General features: G+C 30.8%; 2 protein-coding genes across 2 annotated transcripts; both read left to right on the top strand.

Annotated features, from left to right (window-relative positions):
- The first annotated feature begins 670 nt into the window (after positions 1-670).
- On the top strand, positions 671-12,515 carry LOC131931044 (mucin-like protein). The gene is made up of 20 exons (XM_059287740.1): positions 671-716; positions 1,463-1,723; positions 1,812-1,943; positions 2,199-2,471; positions 2,563-2,689; positions 3,512-3,729; positions 4,904-5,173; positions 5,278-5,400; positions 5,818-5,957; positions 6,165-6,297; positions 6,764-6,951; positions 9,273-9,354; positions 9,534-9,701; positions 9,982-10,250; positions 10,380-10,656; positions 10,740-10,852; positions 11,010-11,133; positions 11,266-11,412; positions 12,141-12,355; positions 12,510-12,515. Exons 1-20 carry the CDS (start codon positions 671-673, stop codon positions 12,513-12,515), a joined length of 3,312 nt encoding a protein of 1,103 aa, XP_059143723.1.
- On the top strand, positions 12,516-26,919 carry LOC131931040 (fibrillin-1-like). Its single transcript, XM_059287728.1, has 29 exons — positions 12,516-12,758; positions 13,081-13,297; positions 13,458-13,627; positions 13,951-14,112; positions 14,312-14,434; positions 14,551-14,676; positions 14,907-15,029; positions 15,332-15,454; positions 15,867-16,112; positions 16,408-16,542; positions 16,855-16,980; positions 17,312-17,434; positions 17,943-18,074; positions 18,395-18,505; positions 18,614-18,754; positions 19,105-19,230; positions 19,562-19,684; positions 19,857-19,976; positions 20,183-20,305; positions 20,744-21,001; positions 21,163-21,426; positions 21,643-21,906; positions 22,102-22,214; positions 22,778-22,839; positions 22,976-23,133; positions 24,101-24,191; positions 24,398-24,411; positions 24,626-24,800; positions 25,071-26,919. Exons 1-29 carry the CDS (start codon positions 12,734-12,736, stop codon positions 25,117-25,119), a joined length of 4,023 nt encoding a protein of 1,340 aa, XP_059143711.1. The 5' UTR covers positions 12,516-12,733; the 3' UTR covers positions 25,120-26,919.
- The last annotated feature ends 165 nt before the right edge of the window (positions 26,920-27,084 follow it).

The following is a 27,084-nucleotide window of genomic DNA, read 5'->3' as shown; positions in this document are numbered from 1 at the left end:
GTCCCCTGTCTGTTGACGCACTTGACTTGCTACAGACGAGCGAAGTGCTGCAGCAACATCTCTCCACATTAAGACCCACATTGCTTGCTTCTTTTTCCACAATCCTCCTCCAGGATTGGTTACTTGTATGTCCCAGTCCAACCCTTGCATTGTGATGTTAACATTTCTATTCTCAGCGCGTGCCATATCGATCCACATCTGCGGGATTTTATATCCCTGTCTATCGGCTGTTGCTTTGTGTTTTGTACAGGTTGTCGTTGGATAGTCCATCTAGCCACTTTATCGTAGACTTCTATTTGTTCAGTTTGGTTTGGGCATTCTTTTGTTTGTGATATAGGAACAAAAGTTGAGACCCTCCAGCTTATTGTAAAGTTCCACTGGATTTCTGTGTCTTTGTTTCTAGTTTTCTGCATCCAGTTAATTACCATCAAGAACACCATTGGCGAAAGTATACATCTTGTCTAACTGATGTCTTTGCTATAAAGTAAAAGGTATTACTCAAATATTATAAAAGTCTAATTATAAAATATTGCGATTGTTCGCTGTTTTAGTAAAGTGTGTCTTAAATATTACTATCCCTAGATTTCGTCGGCTGAACTTGTACTATAGTGAGGGAAACCAACCTGGCTTTGTAGAAATTTATGATGGGAATAACGTCAGTTCTAAGCCGATGATCACCTTCTATGGGCAACCCTCTCCGTATCCATACCCCCAGGGTATTGTCAGGTCTTCGGGAAATGTTCTCCACATCAAGCTGTTTCCTATATTGTACAACAATATATATTATAGCTATTTGGGGACTGGAATAAACATTTCATTTTGGACACATGGTAATTTGTTTATTATTCTTAGACCACGTTAAAACACTTTTTAATTAGTAATTTGCTAGGAACGATTGGAAATAGACATATCAGGCAGCGACAAGAAAGACATTTTGTGTTTAAAACAACGAGTGCTACTTTCAGACATTTTTTTCCAGAGAGCATTTGAGATTTTTGGGTGTGTGTGGGGGGGGGGGGGGACGAACAAAATTTTCCGTGGAGTGGTGGGGGGGGGGGAGAGAGCGCGAACAACAAGTACACATTTCCATTTTAATTTTAATTCGTTTGGGGGGTTTGTGGTCTTGCAATCGAGAAGAGGGTGTGAAAAATATTTAGTTTAATATAAAATAAATACAGACTAAACAAATCCTCGTATTTCATTTTATTACTATTCTACTGTGCATGCTTTTGGAAATAGTTGACAAAAAATTGAGGATTTAAGTGAGCATTCAGAAATCTATTTGTGAATATTTTTTTGCGTTCTACATTGTACCCTTAAAGTCAAGTCGTTGATTAAATCTCAGCTTTGATTCTAACACTTTAGACATATTGTAATTAACAGTTCAATAGTTTAATTATTTAAAAAAACAGCTGAAGAGCTACATTACCAGAAACTCCTACATGAGCTCACATTTTCTCAGAGTGTTCCAATTTTACCTACGACGCCAACTGTACAACACCATGTACCTGTATCCAGGACAACACCAAGTATTGTAACAGCACCACTGGTCAGTGTGTTTGTAAGGAAGGATGGACATCAGAAAACTGTTCTGTGGACGTTGATGAATGCTATGAAAACCCTTTGGCCTGTCCAGACTACTCAGATTGTCAAAACTTAAACGGAACTTTTAACTGCACGTGTAAGCCTGGACTGGCCATGGACATAAGCAGTCAATGTGTTGGTAAGCTTAAGCAATATTTACGTTGCTTTTAAAACTATAAAAATTATCGGTATACTATTATTATTTTACAATTTATTGTTGCTCTCAGCTGAAGCCAGTAACAGTACCTGCTCAGAAAGGAACTGTTCCCATGTTTGTGTGAAGATCTCTAACCAGACAAGCTCTGCAGAACAGTGTTATTGTCCCATTGGAATGATGTTGGTTGAGGATCAGTGTGTTGGTAATTCAACATTATTTTTTAACTAAAAAGTTAATATGTGATGCATTATCTTTAAACATAAAATATTTCGTATTATTTTAATAAAATAGCGAGTATCCTATGAAACTAAGATAACCTAATTCATCATATTAAAAATATTGCAGTTGCTTTTTTATAAATTGCTTTTTACATTTGTAATAGGTATAATTATCTAATTATTTAAAAACTCTCATAAATTGTCCGAATAATTTACATACATCTCTAAAACAACTCCAGACTGCTCAAACAAGACCTATGGACCAGACTGCTATAGAACATGTCGCTGTGCTTCCAACAACACGAAAAGTTGTGACACCCGTAGTGGCAACTGTAGTTGCTTGACCAACTGGACAGCAGAGTTTTGTACTTTGGATGTTGACGAGTGTAAACTGCGCATTCATAACTGTCCACAAAATTCAAACTGTACAAACACTTATGGAGGCTACTTCTGTAATTGTAGCCAGACACAAGGTTACACGGAGTCTGGAAACGGTTCATGTACCACTATAGGTGAACCCATAGAACGTTAGGATCGAAAATAAACGTTTGTTGCTTACTGTTGTAGTTAGAACCTAACATTAAAAAATATTTTGTTAAACAGACTGCAGCTCTGTGATATCAAACACCTCTGGAACCATCACCAGTCCCAGATACCCATCCGTCTATTTTAACAACGCCAACTGCTCTTGGCTGGTTACAGCAGAGGAGGGAAGTGTCGTCTCTCTCAGGTTTGATTTCATTCTTTCAAAAATATTACATTATATATCTTTATTTCAGATTAAATGAATTTATTTATCAAAATAAGGTAGACTACGTCTCAGGGCGTGGACAAGTATTCAAAATAGGAGAAGAGCCATTTATGAATGTCGAAATGTTTGTCTTTTTTCAATTGCCTCAGACATGTAAAATACAGAGTTAGTTTGCATTGACATTAAAGAAACGTTTTGGTATTTCTTCAATTTACGATGTTCATTACTTTATAACAAGGCGTAAAATTTAGGCTTTTGGCAGACAAAATGCACGGGCCTCCGAGGTCAAGGGACCCCTGAGACAAAATCATGTGTGTCTTATTCTCTTTTTGTAAATTCTGAAGCTAGCTTCCTTAATTCTGCAATGTATTCGTAGTTTTTGTGAAGAGTCTTGTTAAGTTCTTTGTTCTGAGTGTGGAATTCATGAGTAGTTTTTTGGTCTGTAAATGTCAGTGTCTGAGCAAGTTGTTTTAGTTTGTTTACCGTTATATTTTCAAGGGTGTATAGCATCCCATAAAATTTTTATTGCACTTTCCTTATCTTTCCTAAATATCTAAACGATTATTTTTAAACGTTTTTTTATTATTAATTTATTTGTGCTATTTAATCTTTGAAAGATGTAGACTTATTCTTTACTAACAAACTTTTGATGACGGCAAAATAAATTGTTATGTCTCCCGTGTGTTCGACTTCTCTTCCCGCTTCACAGTGGCTTTATCTTTCAAATAAACAATTCAAATTAAGAATGTAGTATTTTCCTTATAAGTTCTAGCAATAATGTAAAGGACTATCGTTTCACAGATTTTCCTACTTCAGCCTCCCCAATGATTATAAATGCTCGACTGATTATGTGGAGGTTTACGATGGAGTCAACGAAAGCGGCAGGCTAATAGGAAAATATTGTAGCTATAATAATATCCCAAGCATTATACGAACTAGAGGAAACAGCATATATATGAATTTTGTATCTGATTGGAGGAATCAGTACCAGGGATTTAGTGCGAACTATACATCACACAGTAAGTATCAACTGAATCTTAAACAGCAACCAATGAATAATCAAACACCCCCGATCCTAAATAACAATATGTATCATTTCCTTGGAAAGTATGCCCAAAATTATATAATATTTTTTAAACCTCATTCATCCTATTTCGTTTTTTAGCTATCCGATTTATAAAAGTAATTCGCTTCGGTGTAAAATTTTAATAGTACATTTTGGAGGACAGAAAACATAAGCACATAACAGAAGGAACTATCTTTTTTTATATTGTAAAAAATTGAATTCAACATATTTATAAAAATAAGATACGAGAAGCGAATAACATGAGGGTAAATAACAAACGTCACCGCATGACACAACAAACCACATATTTCACCAAATCAAACAACATACCATCCCACCCCAACCCATGTACACTCCATATACCTCGACCTACTCACCGTTCTACACCAAAACACCCAAACTCATACCTTACATACTAAAACACATACCCCACGACCCATATTTCAATGTCTCACATAGCACAACCCACACAACCCACACACCTCACTCTTCTACACCCACCCTCCACATCCTAGAACTCATCTCTCACCGACCGTACACACCACTTTTCACACAAACACCACACACTACATCACACAACACAGAGAGTATACAGGAATATAGAGGAGTGAAGTAGAGTTGAATAGAGTGGAGGAGGTAAAGTAGGATGCAATAGACTTTAATATAATTTACAGGAGTAAATATACTTTTTATGTTTTCCAGTAGGATCCATTAAACAGAATAAATGATTTTTATGCCAAATTTGATTGGCTGGTATTGATCGCAAAAATAGCTCCTCGTCGATATTTTGAAAGCATGTAGCCGGTCACCGTATCATTGGTCAGTTTTTAAATAAATACTTGATTGTTGGCCAGTACGTTGACTTTTGCTTCCGTTTCAACCTGATATCTTTTCAAGTAATTTATTATCGTTAATTCTCCACTGCGACCGATATTGTTTTAAGGAGCACTTATTAAATTTTTCAAATTGTATGATTATTTCATGCATTACTTAAGTTTATGAACTAAAAAAACAAAGCACAGCGCATTTTTGTACGAATGGCTTTGAGCGGCCACCCAAATTATCTTCCCTTTAACCACCACCTTAAAACGCGTTTCTGATGACTAAAATTTTACTCAACTATCTAGCCTGTCGCAGTTTTACCTACGGCGTGACCTCATGCGACACCAACTGTAAATGTGTGAGAGAAAACAGCCAGTTCTGTGACAACACCAATGGCGAGTGTATCTGTAAGCCTGGCTGGACCATGAGGGATTGTTCTGTTGACGTCAATGAATGTCTGGGTACCAACAACAAGGTGTGTCCAGACAACTCGGACTGTGTCAACCTGCTGGGCAGCTACAGGTGTAACTGTCACCTGGGATATGTGTACAACTCTACAACCAAAACATGTGATGGTCAGTCACAACACAATTTTAATAATAACAAGTTGAAATTCTAAGAGTTGTTTAAACAAGTTATTACTTGTTATATTTTTTAGCAATTGAGTATATATTTTCAGCAAGTTCTCAATGTATCATCAAACATTGCTCTGATGCTTGCTATGTTGTAAGTCCTGGTGTGGAGAAATGTGTTTGTCCTGAAGGACTGGTGCTTGAAAGTATGACACAACTTACATGTGTTGGTATGTTAATAACTCACTTTTCTGGCACATTTTTACTTCTGGTCATTCGTTAGTTAATTTTCAACTGATTCTAAGATGATATTAATTTATATCATCGATAAAAAATGAGCTTTAAATCTGAATAGTTAATAGGGGAGCCATGGATTAATTTATTTTGATTCACTTGTTTAACATGTATAAGTAAACCCATAAGCGTATATGTTTTTTTTAAACGACAAATGGCTATTTGTTTTAATTTTGCATCTTTTCATTTAATTTTTTAAATTTACAGAGTATCAAACAACAATTAAATATACTATTCAGTTCTCGCAAAGAATTGCATTAATATACATTAAAAAACAAAATCCATGCTTCACTATCCAATACCTGTTTTATTACAGTTTTTTATTTGTAATAAAATATATGTTATATTTTCAGTTCCCTTCTATTCCTATGGTGAAAGAGCTCAAGACGTTGTTTTAAATAACCAAATAAAGTTAAATGGATATTTTGTTAGCCCGCCAATAATGTTTTCACGTGGACTTCCGTTTGAAGAGAAATATACGTTTGAAGCTAGAGTACGTTACCATTAGAATTTTACTAAGCCATTTTCTATATAAATAAACCAGACACTAAATCTTTGTGCGAAAATATGAATTTAATTTAAAAAAAAGAAGTTTCACTCAATAAGGTTTCAAATAAATTGAGTATAATGCTGTATCTGTGACAGTTTATTGTATAGGTGCAACTACTTTATCAATGTATTTAACATATTTGTTCTGAAGGTTTTCTATAATGGTGTGATTACATTCGGTCAACCAAACGCTGAGCTAAGTGGAATACCTGATCTAACTTTTGCCCAGGAAAGACAAATGAACATCATAGCTCCATTTTGGACTGACATGAATCCTTTGAAAGGTCTTTGTTTAAAAAGGATAATTAGTTTTACTATTGAAAATGCATTAATAATTATCTTTTAAAAATTACTTGTCACCGTCTGTTGAATATAGGCATCCTACGGATTTTTAAAGTCGAGTTTATCATAATTAAATTTTACATTTTAAACTACAGAGTTGAAGGATTAAGTGTTGGCCAAATGGTGGAGGGAAAAGCATTTCTTTAATACGTTAGTTACCAAATGCGAAAATGATTTTAAACAAGTTAGAAAAAGTGGATTACACATTTATTAATTTTTCTTTTTAAAAACAAAAAATAACATTGATTACTATAAATTACTATTGCTTTGTTCGATTATTCTTATTTCTTTAGACAAAAAGTTAATATAACAACGTAGAGTAGTCATTGATTTTTATCCCCACTTCTGGGATATTTCATATTCTATGAATATGATAAATTATTTTTTCTTTTAATATCTGCTTTTAAGGAAAAGTGTATTACCATCTTTACGAAAACTGCGGCAAAGCATCCAATCAGAGCTCACCAGAATTCAGCAATGTGACGAAAAGAGCGAAAGAAGACATAGCAAAATTTCATGACCTTTCTGGGATAGAATTAGATACAGTTATGATTGTCACATGGGAGAATGTTCAACCGCCCTTAATCTCTGGCAAAGTAAACTACGAATTTTTTTAGTTTAATTTTTTTCTACACTTATAGCTTTTATTTCTAACTAGCTGTTGCCGGCTAGACTTTACTTCAACGGTATAGACATGTCTAAATACACATGTTAATGCATGTATAGTTAATTTAAAAATGATTTTAAAAACATTTAAAGAAAATTGAAAAAAGCTCTACATTTTCGTGACTGACTATAAAATTAATGTACACATATCCTGTCATTTCCTAAATAACACTGTTTGTAACATAAGTACGTCATAATTTTAAAAAAATGATATTGAAAATCCATGTCACATCATTATAAATAAAACCGAATGTTATATAGTAGTTGGAATAATTGAAACGCTGTATAATTATTAGTAGTGAGTGCACCATTCCAGTAAACTTATTAATTTATTAATTCTAGAACAGAACTATACGAAATGAAAAAAAAATCGAATGAATTGTTGCAGATATTTATTTATATCCAAATTAAGGTATATCTAAAACACAGAGGCGTAGCGACCCCAACCGGCGCCCTGGAACACACTTTCAATTTGTCACCCCCCCCCCCCCCATATATTTATTATATTTAAAATTCAAAACTGCAGCTAAAATGAGTTTTTAATTTTTTTCGACCCATTTTGGCACTCCTAGAGTCGACGCCCAGCGACATTATACTACATTGCGTTACACAAGGTTGAACTATTACAAAACGCTGTGACTCATTTTTAATCATTAGTCTTTATTAATTATTTTTCAAGCTAGTTGGAAAATATTCTTTATAAAATTTAAAGAAATTTTTCTTTTATTTAAGCGTTTACTTCGATTATTTTAGTCAAAGAACGATTAAAATCAAAATTTCAATTCTTGATGCATTTACGTACGTGTATTATGTAAAACCGAAAGGTCAAGCAGGTTAAATCTCAACCCATTTATTACACATTTCTTTCCCTACCATATTTAAATAAGGCCGTGGTAAATCTAAGTCGGGTATCCGTCTCTTTAAATTAATTATAGGTATGGCTTTAGTTTTCCCGTTGGAATAAGATTAAACTCTATAGTTTGGCAAGAAAAGTCTCAATGAAAGCTACTTGAAATTACTCGATCTAATTGGTATGAATAATAAACAACCTCTCATATATATATATATATATATATATATATATATATATATATATAGGGAGAGAGAGAGAGAATCCAATATATATAATATACTAGCTGCATACCGGTGCTCCGCCACGGTAAAACTTTTTTAAATATACCAACTTGGGAACAGATCAACTCAAAACTACAAAACACAAACCCAAAAAAAAAAAAACCCAAAAGAAAACACAAATCCAAAAGAAAACAAAGAAAACATAAATACAATGCCAATACAAACGAAAACACAAACGCAACACATTATCACAAAAGAAAAAACAAACGCAAATAAAAATACAAATGAAAATATTAACTCAACACTCATAACATAAACAGAACTTAAATGCAAAAATAAACGCATAGTGCTCACATTCTAGCCCGTAGCGCAACTTAATTAGCTATATTATCGCAACACTAATTCCTACTAGGACGTCCATAAATTTGCATTCACATTTTAAAAAAAATTAGCGTGGGTTTAATTTATTTTTAAATTACCTCCCTTGTCAAAATTAGGAAAAAAGAGTTAAATTAATTTGATTTTTCTACCCTACTGTTATTATATTATTAAAATGTATCTACTTTTTCTAGGAATATAAACGAAAATTATATTTGACATTGCTTGTTTTAATATGTTTTAGCAATGTGCGTGTATTTAATATTTTCTTTACTTTATGGAAAAGAGTAAAAACAGGGGCAATTTTAAAATAACTTTTTGTCGATATATAAACAAACCGTACTCTATTACTTGTTATAAGACACTGCGATGCACTAAAAAGCACTGCATGATGCGATGTTTACTTTTATGGTTCGAAAATCTATCGCGACGACAGGCTGACACACTACCAGCCCGCTTATATTATAGATGTAGTTATATAAACAAACCCTACTCTATTACTTATAATAAGACACTGCGATGCACTAAACAGCACTGCATGGTGCGATGTTTACTTTTATGGTTCGAAAATCTATAGCAATGACGGACAATACCAGCCCGCTTATATATATATATATATATATATATATATATATATATATATATATATATATATATATATATATTATATATATATATATATATATATATATATATATATATATATATATTGGTTACTCTCTTACACACAACAAGTTTAAATATGTTGGCTACTGATATGTTCTCCTACCAATGAATAATTCATGGCTGTTTCTTTCAGGATTCAAGAGTAAACACTTTTCAAGCCATTATTGTTAGCGGCTGGGAAACAATACGAAAACAAGGACAAATAATTTTATTGGGTATAACATGTTTTCAAATTTTAATTACACTTTTAAATATCCATATATTTGTTTTAACATTGTGTTTAGTTTTATTAATTGTGAATGTATTGCTATATTTTTAATATTAAATTTACATAGAAAATAGTATCAATTTTATCTTTCAAAAACTAAAAGAAATAATTTTGATATTTTAACAGATGAAAAGTCTACCTATGTCACTTTTATTTACCAGCAAGGAAAAATGTTTTGGTACTATGTTCCTAGAAAACCCTTGGCTATTGGAATTGTTGGTAAAAATATAAAAACACTAAATGACCTGGACACGCCTTTAACTGGTGACTTGGATAAAGTACCTGGAAATACAGGTATTTTTATTTTACAAACTATAATATAATGGATATCATACCGTGGTGACTTTAATTTACCAAAAACGTTACATAATTTAAAAAAATTAAAATTGTAAAATGCAATAGAACAATATATAAACCTTATAATTTGGCTAGGTCAAAGTTGAAATAATTGTCATGAGTTTCATTTTACAGATTTAAATAATATCATAAATGTGTGGTATTTTTTATCGTATAGAATTTCACCAAATGTTTTTTATGACTAAAGTTTTAACTGTAGTTGCGTTCTAATTCTTAGGTTTGAATGGTGTCATAAGTTTTGAGGTGGGTAAGGTATCTGGGCCAGACCAGATGTGTGAGAAATATCTGTGCCAACACACTGACCTTCTGACTGACCCTGTGTACGAGTTTGAGAAGCGTCAGCTGTACAAGTGCCCCTGTACACTGGAGAGACTTGGGCGTCAGTGGCAGCTCTATGAGAGACGTGGGGAGAAACAAGATGTTTACTGCTACGCCATCAGCAGTCTGGCTAAGTTCAGGTTGTTGCAGGGAAACAAAAGGAATATGGTAAATATTATATTTAGTTGTAGAAGAAATCTTGTTTCAAATACTTTACTTCAATTTTTAAATCAATTTGATTTTAAAAAATATTAATCTACTTTTTTGTTTTCCACTTTTCAAAATGGTTCTACATAGCTGTGCTGTTACCATTGGACAAAACCAGCCAATGGCGATTGGAGAGACTGGCAACAATCATGGCTGGAAGCTTCTTATATCCCAGCATCCCCAGACTCTGGACATGTTTTGATCAATGACCCTTGGCATATGGGATACTTCGATAACTTTCAAGCTCTAGAAAATATACAAGCACACCAATGGTGTTGTGTAGACTCTAGTCAAGTCAAACTTTGTAACCGGTTTTACCAGATTTTTCCAGATATGGGATGTTCAAATTTTGTTGAATTTGTGCCAGGTTAGTACTAAACTTTAGATAAAATATTGTTTTTTTTATAATTGATTGCTAATAATTTTTAAAATAAAAATCTATGCCTATAGCTTCTGCACTAGGCGACCCTCACATTATGACATTGGATGGTGTCACTTATGCTATGAATGGACTTGGTATTTTTACCATGATCAAGACCATGGACAAACAGTTTACTTTACAAGTTGGTCTAGCTATTTATATTTTTAAATTTCAAAAACAATATTATATCTATCATATTGAATGCATTTTATAATTTTTTTTCTATGATTGAATCGTGTAAATTTTTTATTTCATTAAATTATATGACTTTAACTATCAGTTGTGCTCTTTCACTAAAGGCCAAGACATCGCAGGTTGAAAGCAGCTCAGGTACCCTAACTAACGCCACAGTTTTTACAGGATTTGCAGCTCAAGAGTCTAACGATACACACTTTCAAATTGAATTGGCTGCATCAAATACATGTTAGTTTTAATAATGTACTTAAATTACCTTTGAATAACACACATTTATCTCTTTTATTTACCAGTTTTAAAATATATTTTTTGAAGGTAATAATTGATAAATAAAAACTCTTTTATAACTGTATTTTCCAGCTATGTTGCTGTGGGTAAATGGTATCGATATCACAAATGATTTCTACAAGAACGTTGACTCAGATGTTATTGTGTCCACTAACTCATTCAGTGTCATCAGGGAATACAGATCCAATAAATCTATAGCAGTGGCCAGTTTTGCCTCAGGTTGAGTTTTTATGTTTAATATATTCTAGTCTAGGCTTAGTATTATTTAACTTAAGTATAAAAAAGATGTAAAAATATAGGAAGGGAGAGAACAAATTAGTGACTATTATTTGAGAAATTATGCAACATAAATTTGAAGTTATTTAATTTTTTCTTAACGGTGTGCACAGGTAACTCTTAAATCTTATTGTTATTAACTCAAACAGATGCTATATCACCATATTGAAAAAAATTAAAAATACGTTTCTATTCCCGTCATTCTCTAGTGGTGTGGTGACTTTCGTTAAAAGTACAGGTGCTTAGCCACATAGTTATTCACTTGATATCTAGCAGTCAAAGCAAAGCTGTAGAATATCTTAAATGGGATGATATGTCTCCAACAAAATTAGTAATACACACAGAGTTAATTGTGTACTCAATCTCTCCTGAAAATCTCTTTATACACATCTGCCACAATCTCTACGACTATTAGATGCACAAGGTACACATTCTGCAAGTGCATGAGTATAAACTAATACAGCGTGCAAAGATTGATAACATTGATCTACAAACTGATTATTTTAAAATTAATTCAACTTGCTTTTATCATTATATTATTCCTTTCATAGTGGATTCTGTTTAGGTCAAAATGCTCTGTAGTATTCAATTTTAATTGTTATCTTGTGCTCCTCCTCTAAACTTTTAAGTTTAAATATTGAAAGTACGAATTGCTTTGATTCTATCGCTAGGTGTCAGCATAGAAGTGAATGTTGCTGTAAAAAGTCTGGAGATTATGTTTGAGGTCTCTAAGGAACTCCAAAACAAAACTCGAGGTTTGCTGGGAAACTTTAATGGTATCAAGACAGATGAGTTCATCCTTCCTAATGGACAAGTTCTTCCGTCAAACTTAAGTGAAAGGGAAATTTATTACCAGTTTGCTAAACAATGTAATAAAATTTTTAAAGTAAATTTATTTTTATACTGATAATTAATGGAAAACAAGACATGTACAATATTTAAATGGAATTATAAAGTATTCTCTTTAATGTCTAATTAAACATATTCGTCAATGTGCAGCATATAAAATTTTAAATTCTATTTTAACATGTCCACTCCAGGGCTAGTGAATTCCTCCAACTGTGTTTATAAATTCGAGCAAGGCAAAACTCTATTGGACTACCAGCACCCAGATCACGTGCCCTGGTTTAGAGATGAAGCTAATGAAACAGAAGTGGCCAAAGCTGTTGAAATCTGTGGCAGTAAAAACGACCCGTGTATCTTTGATTATTTGGTGACTGGGGACAAGAGATTTGCTGCTGCAACTAAATCCAAATTTGATGAGATGGTTGTCATCATTCAAAGTTTGGGTAATTAAATTATTATTTTTATAGGCAAAGCAATTATATTTAATCAAAAACATTTAATTTGTGCTCGGTGTTTTTTAATTCTAACTGTCAAATCTTTCCTATATGTTAACTATCATAACTTGTGAAACATATATTCGTGGCATTATTTTTATTACTATTAAAATAATCATAATTTTTGCTAGCAAATTAAAGTTAAAGATAAATATTATAAATCTGTAAACAGCGATATTAATTCAGTTAAATAATAAACAAGCTATCAGTTGCATAAGTCAGATCTTTATTTCACTTAAACAATATCCTTTTCTTTTTCTAATGTGATTAGAAAACAACCCTCCAGCCATAGCACTGAAAGAAAACCTAAACAATGGAGGCAGATGGAATGTAAAACAAGGGACACAATCAACTTTACAAGTTGTAGGAATAGATGGGGATGGAGATGACGTCACATTTGAGCTGAGTGGCAACATCACAGATGTCAAGTTCGATAAGAATGGTGTTATCACCTACACACCAGATGTCAAGAAACCTGTCTTGATACAGTTAGTTTTTACGTTTTTAATTATTGGTTTACAGATGAAGGACTATATAAGAAGAGTATTTAAAGTTTTTTTTGTAAATAATTATGGTTTTATATATGATTAACCTAATAGTATATAGATCTTCATAAATGAAATTATTGACGTTTATCTTATCAACTAGAGTTCGTGTCAAAGACTCGAAGGGAGCCTACTCTCCACTGTTGTACATCCCAGTTAGTGTTTGCCCACTCTGTAGTGGTCATGGTGTTTGTGATATAAATAGAACTAGAGAGGAAATTTTTAAAGGAATGTTCCTGATCCTGGCCTGTAGTTGTCATCCAGCTTACACGGGTAAATATTCATGTTTTATCTTTTATCATACATTTTTAACAATTAACAAATTATACTTTCTGTATTCATTTAATTTTCATAAAGTCTTAATCTATGTAGTCTTAAAATTAACTAATGATTACCTTTCATACAATACCATGTGAAGTATAGATTGAAATAGGCCCTATATATTAATATATAAAAAAATATAGAAGAAATAGTGCAACTATTACCATTAAAAAAAAAAAACTTTTAAATCTTAAAATATCTATCTAACTGTATGTACCATTAAATTGTGTATATATGTTGTCTGATTTTACTTTACTACACATTCTTTCACACAGGAGTTGAATGTGAATCAGAGCTGGATGCTTGTGCTATAAAACCTTGTTCCAAGGGACAGAACTGCACAGACCTAACAGCTCAACAACAGGGAAACAACTCAGTCGGTTATGTTTGTGGAAAATGTCCTCCTGGTTTTGTAGATTATGAAGGGTTATGTTTAGGTGAAAACATCTAGAATACCAATAACCTATCAAATTTATCTTTAAACAATGTAATAATTGACTGCACATCAGAGTATCAAATGGTTTATGTATTAACACTAATTTACTTAACACCTTTATATTTGTTGTAATTTTTATTTCATAGCATTGAATTTCTTTATAGCTAATTATTCTAACTATAAATTTTCTTGTAAACTAGATGTAAATGAGTGCAGTGATGAAAGCATGTGCAGCCAAACCTGTACAAACACTGAAGGCTCTTACATGTGCTCATGTAGACCTGGTTACAGGCTGGATACTGGAGACAAGAAAACTTGCACAGGTGAAGTTAAGACTAGAATACATACACTCTATCAAAACATGAATATGTTGAAGTAAAGATAGTAATACAATTTTAACATTAACATGACTATAAAATAATGTTTAACATCCCCTTAGACATCAATGAATGTGAGGAGAGATCATCCAAATGTCAACAGATTTGTACCAACACAGCTGGCAACTACACTTGTTCATGTCAGACTGGATACACCTTAGACAGCAATGGTCTAACATGTACTTTAGGTAATTGCAATTAGGTTTAACTCTCAGAAATCAGAAGTTATTTGAAACCATAAACTACTTTTTGTCAATCGTTTAAGAAAGTGTTTAACTCACTTTAAAACAAAACTTAATCTTTCACTAGTTACATTGCAAAATTATAAATTACAAAATAGTATTTGCCAAAAATCTGATTTGTTCATCTTATAGACTACTAAAGATGGTCTATCACATCTTTTATTTTCCATCACCAGATGATTCTTTAATCAGCAAATGTTATGACTGTGGCCAGGTTTGTTATGTCAACAATGATCAGGTAAACTGCAGCTGTAGATTGGGGTTTGAACCTGATCCTAAAGATAACAGTAATTGTAGAGGTAACTATATTATAAAAAACAATTTTTTTTCATAAAACACCAATCAATTTATTATTCACTTGATACTTTTACAACCAACATCTTTATTTTTAATTTACAATATTTGGTTTCTATTATAATTATCTTGGCACAAACATTTTGTGTACTTTAAACTAGCACAAATAATTTTTTTAGAACAATGTTTGTTAATAATTATAATATTTTTAAACAATAGAACTAATATTCACCTTATATTATTGATATAGTTGATTTACTAAAATCAGCTATTTAAAAGTGTATTTACCTTACCTCCACTTCCACAGATATAAATGAATGTGAGTATGGTAACAAGCCATGTGGCCAGATTTGTGAAAATCTTGAAGGAACATATGAATGCTCATGTTATAATGGCTACAAACTGGACAGTGATGGGATTTCTTGTCATGGTATAAAAGTTTGTTTTTTTTTAATTTAGTGAAGTTTTATTTAAAAAAAAAAATCTTTGTAAAACAGTAAGTTTAATTTTCATGTTTTTCCTAAAATTTACTTTAAAAAGTTAATAGATAAGATTTTATAGCATTTGCATTTCATTTTTTTATTTATTGCGTTTAAAAATGCTAAAAAATGTTTGTTATTTTTATTACAAATGAAGACATGTCATTTAAAAATTTTCAAAACCTCAGATTAATAATGAACAAAATTACATGTTTTTCTACACTATTTTATTGTGACAAAACTGTTTTTAATTACTTACAAAAACTTCAAATATTAAGTTCAAATTTAAATTATTGTATTTTATCTGACAAGGCTATTATTTTATTTTATTAAAATTTCTGTATAAATAATTAATTTATTCAGCCTGTGAAAGACCCTACTACGGAACCAATTGTGGCCAAATCTGCCAGTGTAGTGGCCATGGGTCATGTGACTCTGTTAGAGGTTGTGTCTGTGATAAAGAGTGGACAGGTGACCACTGTGAGCTGGATGTTGATGAGTGTGACCAGTCCAACCCATGTCCAGCTGGTTTTGTCTGTAAAAACAGAATTGGCTCATACACCTGTGTCTGTGCTGAGGGCTACAGGTTAACTAATGGAATCTGTACAGGTAGTAACTCACTTTGGTACGTCTTTTCATAACTTACAGGATCTAAAATTGAAATAACTCATCTCTTATGCATACATGAATCAAACCATAATTTGGTGGACACTTATACATGTCATTTTTAAAAAATAGATTCAAAGATTTTAGAACTTCTGGAGTTAGATATTTGTTTCCCTTCTTTGGTAAACAAAAGTGTGCAATAAAAAATTGAGAAACTTTTATAAAGACCGTTTTAAGAAGGCTGGATAAAAAATAATTATTTATAAAATTATCAAGCAAGAAAATATACTCTCCCCAGACATTGATGAATGTAAAGATATTTTTGTCAACACAACTTGTGACAAAATGCTGGAGGTTTGTGTCAACACAGTGGGCAGCTACAGCTGTCAGTGTAAGAAAGGATTTGCCAGAAATTCTCTAGCTGTTTGTCAAGGTAGGCATGTATTGTTTTCATATTTATAATATTGTAATCAAACAGGCTTATTTTTATCTCGTATTGTCAATTTTGCTTAAGGTTAAAATATATCATCTTAAAATGGAAAATGCAAGCAAATTTAATGTTAAAATACAATATTTTAATAGAAATACAAATATATTGAATGTAAAACATGTCTGACTGAAAGTGCATGAAAAAATATTGATTGTAACTCAGATTGATTGAATGTAATATAAATGGGGCATGACCACTATTGTTTCAGATATTGATGAGTGTATGACTAATGTCATATGCCCTCTATTGTTTCAGATATTGATGAATGTTTGACCAAAGCTGATGAATGTGAACAGGTGTGTGAAAACAAACCTGGGTCTTATAATTGTTTGTGTCGACAAGGCTACACATTGGCAGATGACCGCTTTTCATGTCTGAAAGGTAACTTTAAAGCTATAATTAATAATATTATATTCAGTACTTTCCCTCTCCAGCTATTTATTGTTTGATATCATTCTATTGCTGTGACCTTCAGTCCTACAGTTGGTTCACTTGTAATTCATTAAATGGACATGTTTGTTATTTGTGTATAGAATCATATAAATATTAATTCATATTACTTATCCAATCATTAGCAATTAAAAACCAAGGTAGTAGTAATATATTGAATTTAATAATATAGTTAAATTGTATATTATTAGAGCTGAAATATTAGTCAGTAATGGGTAACTGAATAATTAAGAATTTTGATTATCACATCATCAATCATCAGTGAGAGACCCTTGTCAAGGATTTAACGTAAACTGTAGCTATGGCTGTGTTGTGGATGTAGATAACAAACCTTACTGCTACTGTCCTAGAGGATACAAACTTACTGGACAAGAAAATTGTGAAGGTAAGGACATCAGTTTTAGGTATAAAACAATATGTGACTTTCTATATTGTATTTAGTTTCATTTTTAAATGTTTAAAATTATAATAATATATTAATTGATTTAACCTCTAACACCTTAGCATATTCATATAAGGTTGAGAGTACAATCAGAAATATCCGTTTTGTCATTATTATTGAAAAATGCATCCAGCTGTAGTCTAATCTGAACTGAAATTTAGCTTGCATTAAATATTTTAAAATATTTTTTATAGCTATGCTATTAAACTGACCCAATATATGATGAGTTTTGATGGTATATTTGAAATACCAAGAAATGTCAAAATGTCTACTAAATTTACAGTTTAGCATTCAGTTTTTTGCTTTATTTATTTCATCAGTTAAAAAAACAACAACACATAATTGATTTCTAATGAAATCAAAAATAATTCGAAGGTAAATTTACTTTCACTAAACACAATTAAGATTTATAATTAATTATAAGTTTTAGCTATAAATAAAATATTCACAGACATCAATGAATGTGAGTCAAATATTGACAACCATTGCTCAAACAGAGATGGATGTGTAAACACTAATGGCAGCTACACATGTTCCTGCCCATCAGGATTCAAGCTGGACAATGATGGTCACACATGCATTGGTAAGTTTGGATTGTGACATTTTAAAATTTTGATGAGAATAATTGTTTATAGTATCAACAATATTACTTATATAAAAGTTTACCATATTGTACTTGTTGTTGTGACAAAAAAAAAGATTGAGTTTAAATTATATATGGTATGAGGTTTTACTGGTTGTACAATATTAATATTTATTACAAACTAACAAATTAATATATGTGCAACAAAAAATTCTTTATTTTAGTAATTACATATTGAAATTACAAGAACAGATTGGATTATATAACACATTTTTAAAAAAAGTTAACTTTTTGTTTTGTTTTCTTTTGAATTAATTTAGCTTGTAGTGGAGAAACCTGGGGCATTCAGTGTTCTCAGTCTTGTAGCTGTGGGTCAGGGGCAGATCACTGTGATCCAAAAGTTGGTTGTGTCTGTAAACAGGGGTACACAGGTAAAGGAACAATAAATGTCTACACATACTAAAAAAAACCTGTTGTTTAAGTATTTCTTTCTCCGTAAATCTAACTATATTCAACATATTATTATCTCACAATTTAAGGAAAGTACTGCTCAGTTGATATTGATGAATGTAGCAGTGGAAATTTAACTTGTGGAGCTAAAGAAAAATGTGTTAATCTACCTGGTTCTGCTACCTGCCAGTGTCAGAATGGATATTTGAGAAAAGATGGAGTGTGTACAGGTGACTTGCTTATAAAGTTATGACTGGCTTAATTGAAACATAACAAAAACTGATGAGTAAAAACAATTATGTAACAAATTACAAAATATACACTTTCTAAAATAATTGGGAAACTACATACATTTGTGTAACAAATTACAAAATAGACACCTAAAATAATTGGGAAACTACAGATGAGAAACAAATTACAAAATAGACTACTTCTAAAATAATTGGGAAACTTAATTTATTTTTATCGTTTTATGTGCCATTTTTTACTTTTCACTGCTTAAATTACATTTTTTTAATTCAGCAAGCATAATTGTTTACATTTATTGAATTAAAAAAAAATTATTTGCTGTGTTATCCAGATATAAATGAGTGCACCAGTTTCTTAACTAATGACTGCAGTCAGGTGTGTACCAACATTGAAGGAGGATTCATTTGCTCTTGTTATGCAGGGTATGCATTTAATTCAACAACACAGATGTGTGAGGGTAAGCTTCTTAGAAAATATTAATTACTGAATAATCAATTTCATGAACCAACATATTGCTGTTTAAAAAATAGAAGTTGGTAGGTCTATAGCATTGTTTTTTTTTTTTATTTAAAAAATTAAATTCCACGTGTAACACATAAGCTTTACCTGAATAACATAAATATTATCTTTGACTGGTGGGAGTTAAGTTAAGTTTACATTCTTCAAAATAGTTTAACAAAATAAAACATATACAAATTAAATTGTGTAAACATATTTGATAATTCTTAAAATTTAAAAAAGAATCCATAATTACACATTTTTTGAAAGACAATAATTATGTGTTCCAGACATAAACGAGTGTGACCAAGGTTTATCCAGGTGTGAACAGACTTGTATCAACACAGAAGGAAGCTACAGATGTTCCTGTCCATCTGGCCTGTACCTCCAGCAAGATGGTCTCACATGTAGAGGTAGGAAATTTAACTATTATTGTTTTTCAATGAAATATTTTACAATGATTCTCTTTCATTTGAGCAAAATAAATCAATACATCAGTTGTTTTGTTTTTTAAAGAGTATTTTCATAACTTTGTTTTTAAAAAAAATTATTTTAGTTTAATATAATTAACTTATACAACCTCAGCTACAATTCCATGCAAAACCAAAACCAACTGCAGCTACCAATGTGCTGTAATGGATAATGTTGAAACCTGCTTTTGCCCCAAGGGGAAAATTTTGGCAACAAATGGACTAGACTGTGTTGGTAAGTAGATCTGTATGTGAATACAAATTTAAACTATACCCATACAGATGTAGAACTATGTTAAAAATATGTTGAAATAAACCCAAACAGCTGTAGACCTATGTTCAAATTAAACTTAAACTGATGTAGTCTCTATACCTATATTGCAATAATAACTAAACATAACAGATGTAGACCTATGTTGAAAATAAACTTAACCTCAACAGATGTAGACCTATGTGCCAACAGCCCTTTTACTTTTGGTTGTGTTGAGACCAGAGACAACACCAGCATTGAATGTGTGTGTGGGCTGGGAGAAAAGTTGGATTCTAATGGACTCTCTTGCTCTGGTAAAATTTTAATCATGTAAAGTAATTCTAACAAAAGTCGAGTTTTGAAAAAAAAAAAACAACATTAAAATGATTTTAAACGATTATTTTATTAGTTATTTTGTTATAATTATCTTATTTTAATTTTAATTGAAGTGTAATGTAACATTTGTCGTGTTCTTAAAACTATAAGTAAAAAAGTTTTTTCAAATTGGTGTAGTATTTTCTTAATTAGCTTGTTACTTTAGTTAACTACAAGTTTCCTCACTATTAGATAGAATATTATGATATGCCAAAGGTATGTAGTAATGTATTTTATCAAATTTAATTACTCTTATTCCTATTCTAAAAAACAAAATTATTGCAAGCCCATTTCAGTAAGCTACTTTTCACACTCAGTTTAAATAAGTCAAAAAGGTAGTTGTAAGTAAAATCATTATATATTCAATGATATTACAGCATGTAATGCGGGTACCTGGGGAAGTGGATGTACCAAAACTTGCAGCTGTGTAACAACTAACACACAATTCTGTGATAAAAAAACTGGCGACTGCCATTGTAAGCCTGGGTGGAATGGCAGCACATGTGGAGAAGACATTGATGAGTGTACGGCCTCCAACGTGTGCCCTGTACATTCACACTGTACCAACACTGATGGAGGCTACGTCTGTTCTTGTGATGTTGGATTTGTGAACATCAACCAGACTACATGTCAGGGTACGGGAAATTCTGACTTTACAGTTTAAATACTTTGTTTTTAATTTTAATGTACAATTGCTATAAACAGCTGGCATTAAAATAGCTCCTAATTTTTATTTTTAAAAAAGTGAGTAGATGGGTACATTGATAAATTAAAATTGTTTATTCTCTTTATGCAGCCTGTGATGAAGACTTCTATGGTCCAACATGTACACTCCGCTGCTCTTGTCCACCAAACGCTGCATGCAACAATGTCAATGGCAGCTGCTACTGTAAGCCTGGCTGGCGTGGACCAGCTTGTGAGACAGACGTCAATGAATGTCAGGAAGGTACACACACATGTAGTCAGGGTAAACTGCAAGTCTGTGTAAACAAAGATGGAGGCTATGAATGCTCCTGCAAGATTGGTTACTCAAAGTCATGTGACACATGCCAATGTGAAGGTAGATTTGTATTTTAATGTACAGAAAACTGTATATTATAATAAATTATGTATATTATTTATGTATTAAATATGGTATCAACATTTTAGTGATGCAGCATATACAATAAATTTGTATATTTTAGCTTTAAGATTATTAGCAAAAGTTGTTTATTGTAAGACTGAAAAATAAACTGAGTGAAAAATAAATTCAATGAAACATTTACTAATGATACAGAGTGTCCTGAAGGCAAATGGGGCCAAGACTGCTCACACACCTGTACCTGTGTAGCAGCCAACACTCACCTGTGTGATAAAACAAATGGTAGCTGTGTCTGTAAGACAGGATGGAATGGAACCAGATGTGATGTGGATTTTGATGAATGTAAACAAACATCTGACCAGTGTCCAGTTCATTCTTCTTGTATTAATAATGATGGAGGGTACAGTTGTTCCTGTAATGAAGGTTACACTAAAAATCCAGATAATATTACATGTGAAGGCAAGACATTTCAGATTTTATATTTATAAATTATAAGACGAAGTTTTTAGCTACATACTTTTTACCAAAACATTAGATAATACCTAGTTTGTTTGTACACTAATTTTATTGTATACATACCTATGTAAATTTACTGTAATATTGTATTTTTTAAAATAAAGATAATATTAACATTTTAATATATATTTTTGACAGAGCTTGTTGCACGTGAAATAACCATTGTCTTCAATTTTGATGCTTCTAAAAAAAACTTAGAAGACATTAATAGTAATGATTACAAAGAAATAAAAGTCCAAGTTGAAGATGCGGTAAATATATTTCTATATTATTCCATAGCTCTGCATAATATATAAATGTTACCTGTATATTATTAAATGTGCATTTATTTATAACTTAATGATTAAGTTATACATATTAATAATAAATGTTCCTTGCTTTGGAATGTGTTCTAAATTTACTCTTAATGCTGTAAAAGTTCATCTTGTTGTCTTTCCTTTTTAATTGATTTTATTAATCTTTTAAATATATTTTGGAGGTTAGATTTATATTAAATTAGACTACAAATTAGATATCTTTGCATTATCATCAAAGAAAAATGTAAATACAAGGTTTTCCTCATTAGAAGTAAGTCAAAATTGAGTTACAAATTTCGCCCACAAATCCATAGACAAGCAAGCAAGCAAACAAAAAGACATTGTTAACTGAAATAAAAGCCAATACATTTCAAAAGATAACATTTTTAATTGGATATGTTTTCATGAGGATTTTCAAACACCACCAAAATAAAATTTCTTTATATCGATGCTTTTCAACTTACTGTTTTTATTTTAATACATTTTTTTTCATCACAAAATAATTTTTGTTATTGCAGTTATTAGCCAAATTGAAGCGGCAATCTTCTTTCATATTTAGCATAACTGTTAAAAATATGAGGTTTGTGTTATTTTGAAACATTTTATTTGTTATTTACTTACTTTATTAAAAAAAACCCACTGATTTTTTAAATTAAAGCCTACTTCTGTTTTTTTCTATGTCTAATAAAATATCTAAAAAACTATCACATGAATAGAAAAGGAAGTCTGATTGTTGATGTAGATGTGATTCTTCTGAAAAATACCAATACGTTGGATGTAATCACTTTAGCTCTACAGTCTATCATTGTAGATGGTATAACACTTGATGGACAGCTTGTTTACATACTTCAGGCTTTAGTTGACAGAAGCAATGGTGAGTTATATTCAAAATTAACTGGTGTTTTTGTAATTTTACTGAAATACATCTATTATTGCTATACGTTTAAAGGTTAATGTTTGAAATTAATGTAAATCAGCAATTTAATTTAGTTATTTTGATACCTGGAATGTAAATCACTTAAAAAACTGGAGGCAACTACTATGAAGTATTGAAATACATGAAGCCTATTATTTATAACAAAATACTGAGTGATTCTGGCTTTCAAGAGTAGCACTTGGACAAAAATATTTTAACAACAGTAAACTATTTTCAGTTATGCTTTCTATAATAGTTGTTTATCAGTTACTGCATGAGGTTTATATGAAAATGATTTAATATGTTCAGAAGTTTAAAATGTTAGTCTGAAAGATTTTGAACTTTTAAATTTACATTTTTATAAGTTCAGTAAAATAAGATCTTTATCGCTATGTTGTGAGTGTGGCCTAAATTAATTGAAAAAACAACTGGAAGACTTGTAAAAGGAAAAAAAAAGGTTTTCATTGTTTAGTTTTTGCAATATTAAAAGATTAGTGCAGATAACCAAAATCATATTTGTAGATTTAAATATAATCGAAAAAAGATATTGCAGCACCAACAAAATCTCAGCTTCATCAACTCCATTGTTATTTAAATAAATATGTTACATTTAAAATAATGTTTCTTTCAATAATATAGTCTAATTATGGTGATTTGATATTAAAAGAAGTAAAATAAAAATATATTTTAAAGGCTAAAAATTTAACTTGGGAACTCTAAATAAAGTCTAACATATAGAATTTAGAAAACAATTAACATCATTCGAATAGATTAATGTTCAATATATATATATATATATATATATATATATATATATATATATATATATATATATATATATATATATATATATATATATATATATTACTAGAAACATAACTTAAGCTTTACTTTCCACTTACATCATTGCACAATTTTTTTATAGTTTCCATCTTATCTTGTGAAGCAAGATATAAAATAATTCCATGTAAAGAGAATGAAGAATGCTATCTAGACTACAATTTAGCCACTTGCAGGTAAAATAACGTGGATGAGATGTACAACTAAATATTCAGTTTGAGTTATTAAATTCTATAAGGGGTACACAATGTTAAGCTTTTATGCTCGCATTATGTTAGCTTTGTAATTGTAGATTTCACATAGAAATACTAGATTTGACTTTACTAAAATATACTGCTATCCCTAATTGAAATAAGCATATATTTTGTTTAATTTCTTTCAGACCAGTTGATAAAGGTAATTTTTATTTTTTTAAAATTACTGTTAATTATAGCCTACAATAGGCATGTAATTTTGTTTTTAGTTATCATTCTAATTTTTAGTGAATAGCTTGGAAAAATATAATATAGTTATTAAGAAGCAACAGTTAAGTCTTACAACAGTAGAAAACGTAGACCAATTTTAATAGTTTGGCAGTTTACTATTTAGAATTGTTTTTTAACTGTTCCAGTTAACATAAGTCTTATTGTTGGGCTAACTATTGGATTAACACTGTTTGTGGTTGCATGCATTGTTATTGGAGTTGTTGTTGGAAAATATTCAAAGAAGCATAAAAGAGAAACTTATGAAGCTAACTTAGATGCATCTCAAATATCACAGTTGGTATATCAAGGTTTCCCGAAAGAGTGAGAAAATTTTATATTTGTACTTAAAATAAGATCAAAGCATCAACAATAATGCACATTTAAACTGATAATGGTTATTAGTGATATTATTTAAATGTAATACAAATTTGGTGACATTGTATTGAGAAGGAATATATACTTTCTGAAACTATAATAATTAAATTTTTATTTTTATCATTGATAAGAACTAAAATATTTAGAGTATAATTTAAGTATAAACTAACTATTCATATTTAAAAGTAATTAGCTTATTTTTATTCTTTATTGCAGGTGTAGTGATGCAAGCAAAACCTACTCAAATCCAACTTATGACAAATAAATAAATTATTTAACTAATATCACATTCTTGAAATTTGAAATGTGTCACATACTTAAATTGTAGATGTTCTGTTTAAATTTTTTAACATAATACTGGTTTTTATTAGGTGTTTTTTTTAAACATATATTTCAAATGCAGTTTTAAACAAGTAGGCCTATTATTAAATTATTATTTTTTACAGGTACTTTAATTGATAATTGTGTATTTTAAATTTGTGGACAAGTTTCATGTATTAAATTAATGTCTTAATGAAATATCTGAATTCTAAATAGGCCTACTCTACTTGAGTAGCATACTTGTAAATAGTTACAAAAAGTTAATAGATCTAGTTATTAGAATCTAGATCTATCTAGATCTAAATAGCTAAGCCAAATAGACTTGGAAAAATAAATATTTGCTTTCATTCTCAGTTTTATTTAATACAATGTGGTAATCTATCCGCGTTTTAGGTGCGTAAAATCGGCTGAGGCTGGTTGTTACTAGTTGTTAGTAATGTGCGAAATAGTTGCCTCATTGTTAAGGCTTAAATATAAGTATATTGGGATTTATTTGTGTGATATATTATAGATAACTGAATAATAAACCAAAACCAATGACTAAATATAGCAATATATGCCAAAAATTAACCTTAAATAGCAGTGTTTGCAAGCAAGAATTGCTATAGTTTTGGTTTATAAACAACGGTCATCTGTAAATTAGAGTGGTTTCCCCTAAATCTCCCACTAGGGGTCATCCGCTTATGAAGTCCTCAAAATTTTGGAACTTTAGACTATCATTTGTGGCTGTCTAGCTATCAACGACTTTATGGGATCGGATAAATTCGGCTAATGAACTTGACGTCATTACATTACTTTTACTCAACTTTACGCTGCATGTGTTTCGAAAACAAACGGCCTCTTCCCCATTTTTGTGGTCTCGCTGACCGTTAGCCCAACACACTTGACCAAGTGAGCACTTCATACACACGCTTTTATTTAAATATTTACTTGTAATTAACTTGGTAATTCTACCTCATGACACAAAATAATTATGATATGGTTACAATAAGTTTGAAATGTTTAAAAATAAACTTGAAAACCAAGAATTGTTTTTAAAAATTGCCGCGGTCACTGCCCCCATCCCCTCCCGCAAGTAAAAAAAAAGATGGCTGCTAAAGTAAATATTTTTATATGCTTGGTTGCATCTGATGAAAACATCGCTAGTCTTCATTTATTACTGAAAAGTTTTAAAACAATTGTTCAAAAATAATTCCTCCTAAAAATGTGAAATAGATCTAATTACTAAAGTTTAATCAGTCACTTTTTGTTAACTAACTAGATCTAGATCTAGATCTAGATTCTAGTCTCGGCCGATTTTACGATCCTAAAACAATAGATTACCCTTCATTTTTCTAGGCCTAAATCAGTAAGTAATAAGGTAATTTTAGGTAAGTAGTATTAATTAGTAATTATAACTAGATCTAGATCTACATATTTTCTTCAATTGCCTTACATTCTAGATCTAGAGATTTATATTTTAAGATGTTTTTTGGGAATAAAAATAAAATACAACAAATTTAATATTTTTTCTTATTTTCTGATATTTCAAGTAACTATTAGGGAGAAAAAACCTGACAGCTGAAGTAAACAATCCTTACTTATCTCAAAGTAGTGGTTGTGATCTCTCGCATTCAAGAGATTTAAATGTTTAATCATAAGATTTATATTTTGTCTATATAGCAAAACATCAATTTAGGAAATCTTAAAGATCTTAACATTTTTACATTCGGAATACTTAAGTTAAAGGACATCACAGAGTATCGTTACCGTTTTATAAGCTTATCTTACATCTGTTTAATAATATTAGGTGCTTAAAATGTGGGTGACATTTCTGAATTAGGCCCACATATTTAAAAGTGAAATGTACCATATCTGTTATTGTTAATTGTTTGTACCTTTGTTAATCTGTTTGAGCATTGCTGTAGTC

This window comes from Physella acuta, unplaced genomic scaffold, assembly GCF_028476545.2.
Source record: "Physella acuta isolate Inbredline_101_S28 unplaced genomic scaffold, ASM2847654v3 ptg000102l, whole genome shotgun sequence".
Taxonomy (NCBI): domain Eukaryota; kingdom Metazoa; phylum Mollusca; class Gastropoda; family Physidae; genus Physella; species Physella acuta.
The sequence above is the reverse complement of the archived record's forward strand: the minus strand, read 5'-3'. Positions and strand labels throughout refer to the sequence as shown.

What these genes read in the sequence shown, in the direction of transcription:
- LOC131931040 (XM_059287728.1), top strand. Translation starts at nt 12,734, where the DNA reads ATGGTTGTCATCATTCAAAGTTTGG. An exon ending in TGTCATCATTCAAAGTTTGG is followed by an intron (nt 12,759 to 13,080) that starts GTAATTAAATTA and finishes TAATGTGATTAG; the next exon opens with AAAACAACCCTCCAGCCATA. An exon ending in TTATGAAGGGTTATGTTTAG is followed by an intron (nt 14,113 to 14,311) that starts GTGAAAACATCT and finishes CTTGTAAACTAG; the next exon opens with ATGTAAATGAGTGCAGTGAT.
- LOC131931044 (XM_059287740.1), top strand. Translation starts at nt 671, where the DNA reads ATGATCACCTTCTATGGGCAACCCTCTCCGTATCCATACCCCCAGG. An exon ending in GGTTGAGGATCAGTGTGTTG is followed by an intron (nt 1,944 to 2,198) that starts GTAATTCAACAT and finishes AAACAACTCCAG; the next exon opens with ACTGCTCAAACAAGACCTAT. An exon ending in GACACAACTTACATGTGTTG is followed by an intron (nt 5,401 to 5,817) that starts GTATGTTAATAA and finishes TTATATTTTCAG; the next exon opens with TTCCCTTCTATTCCTATGGT.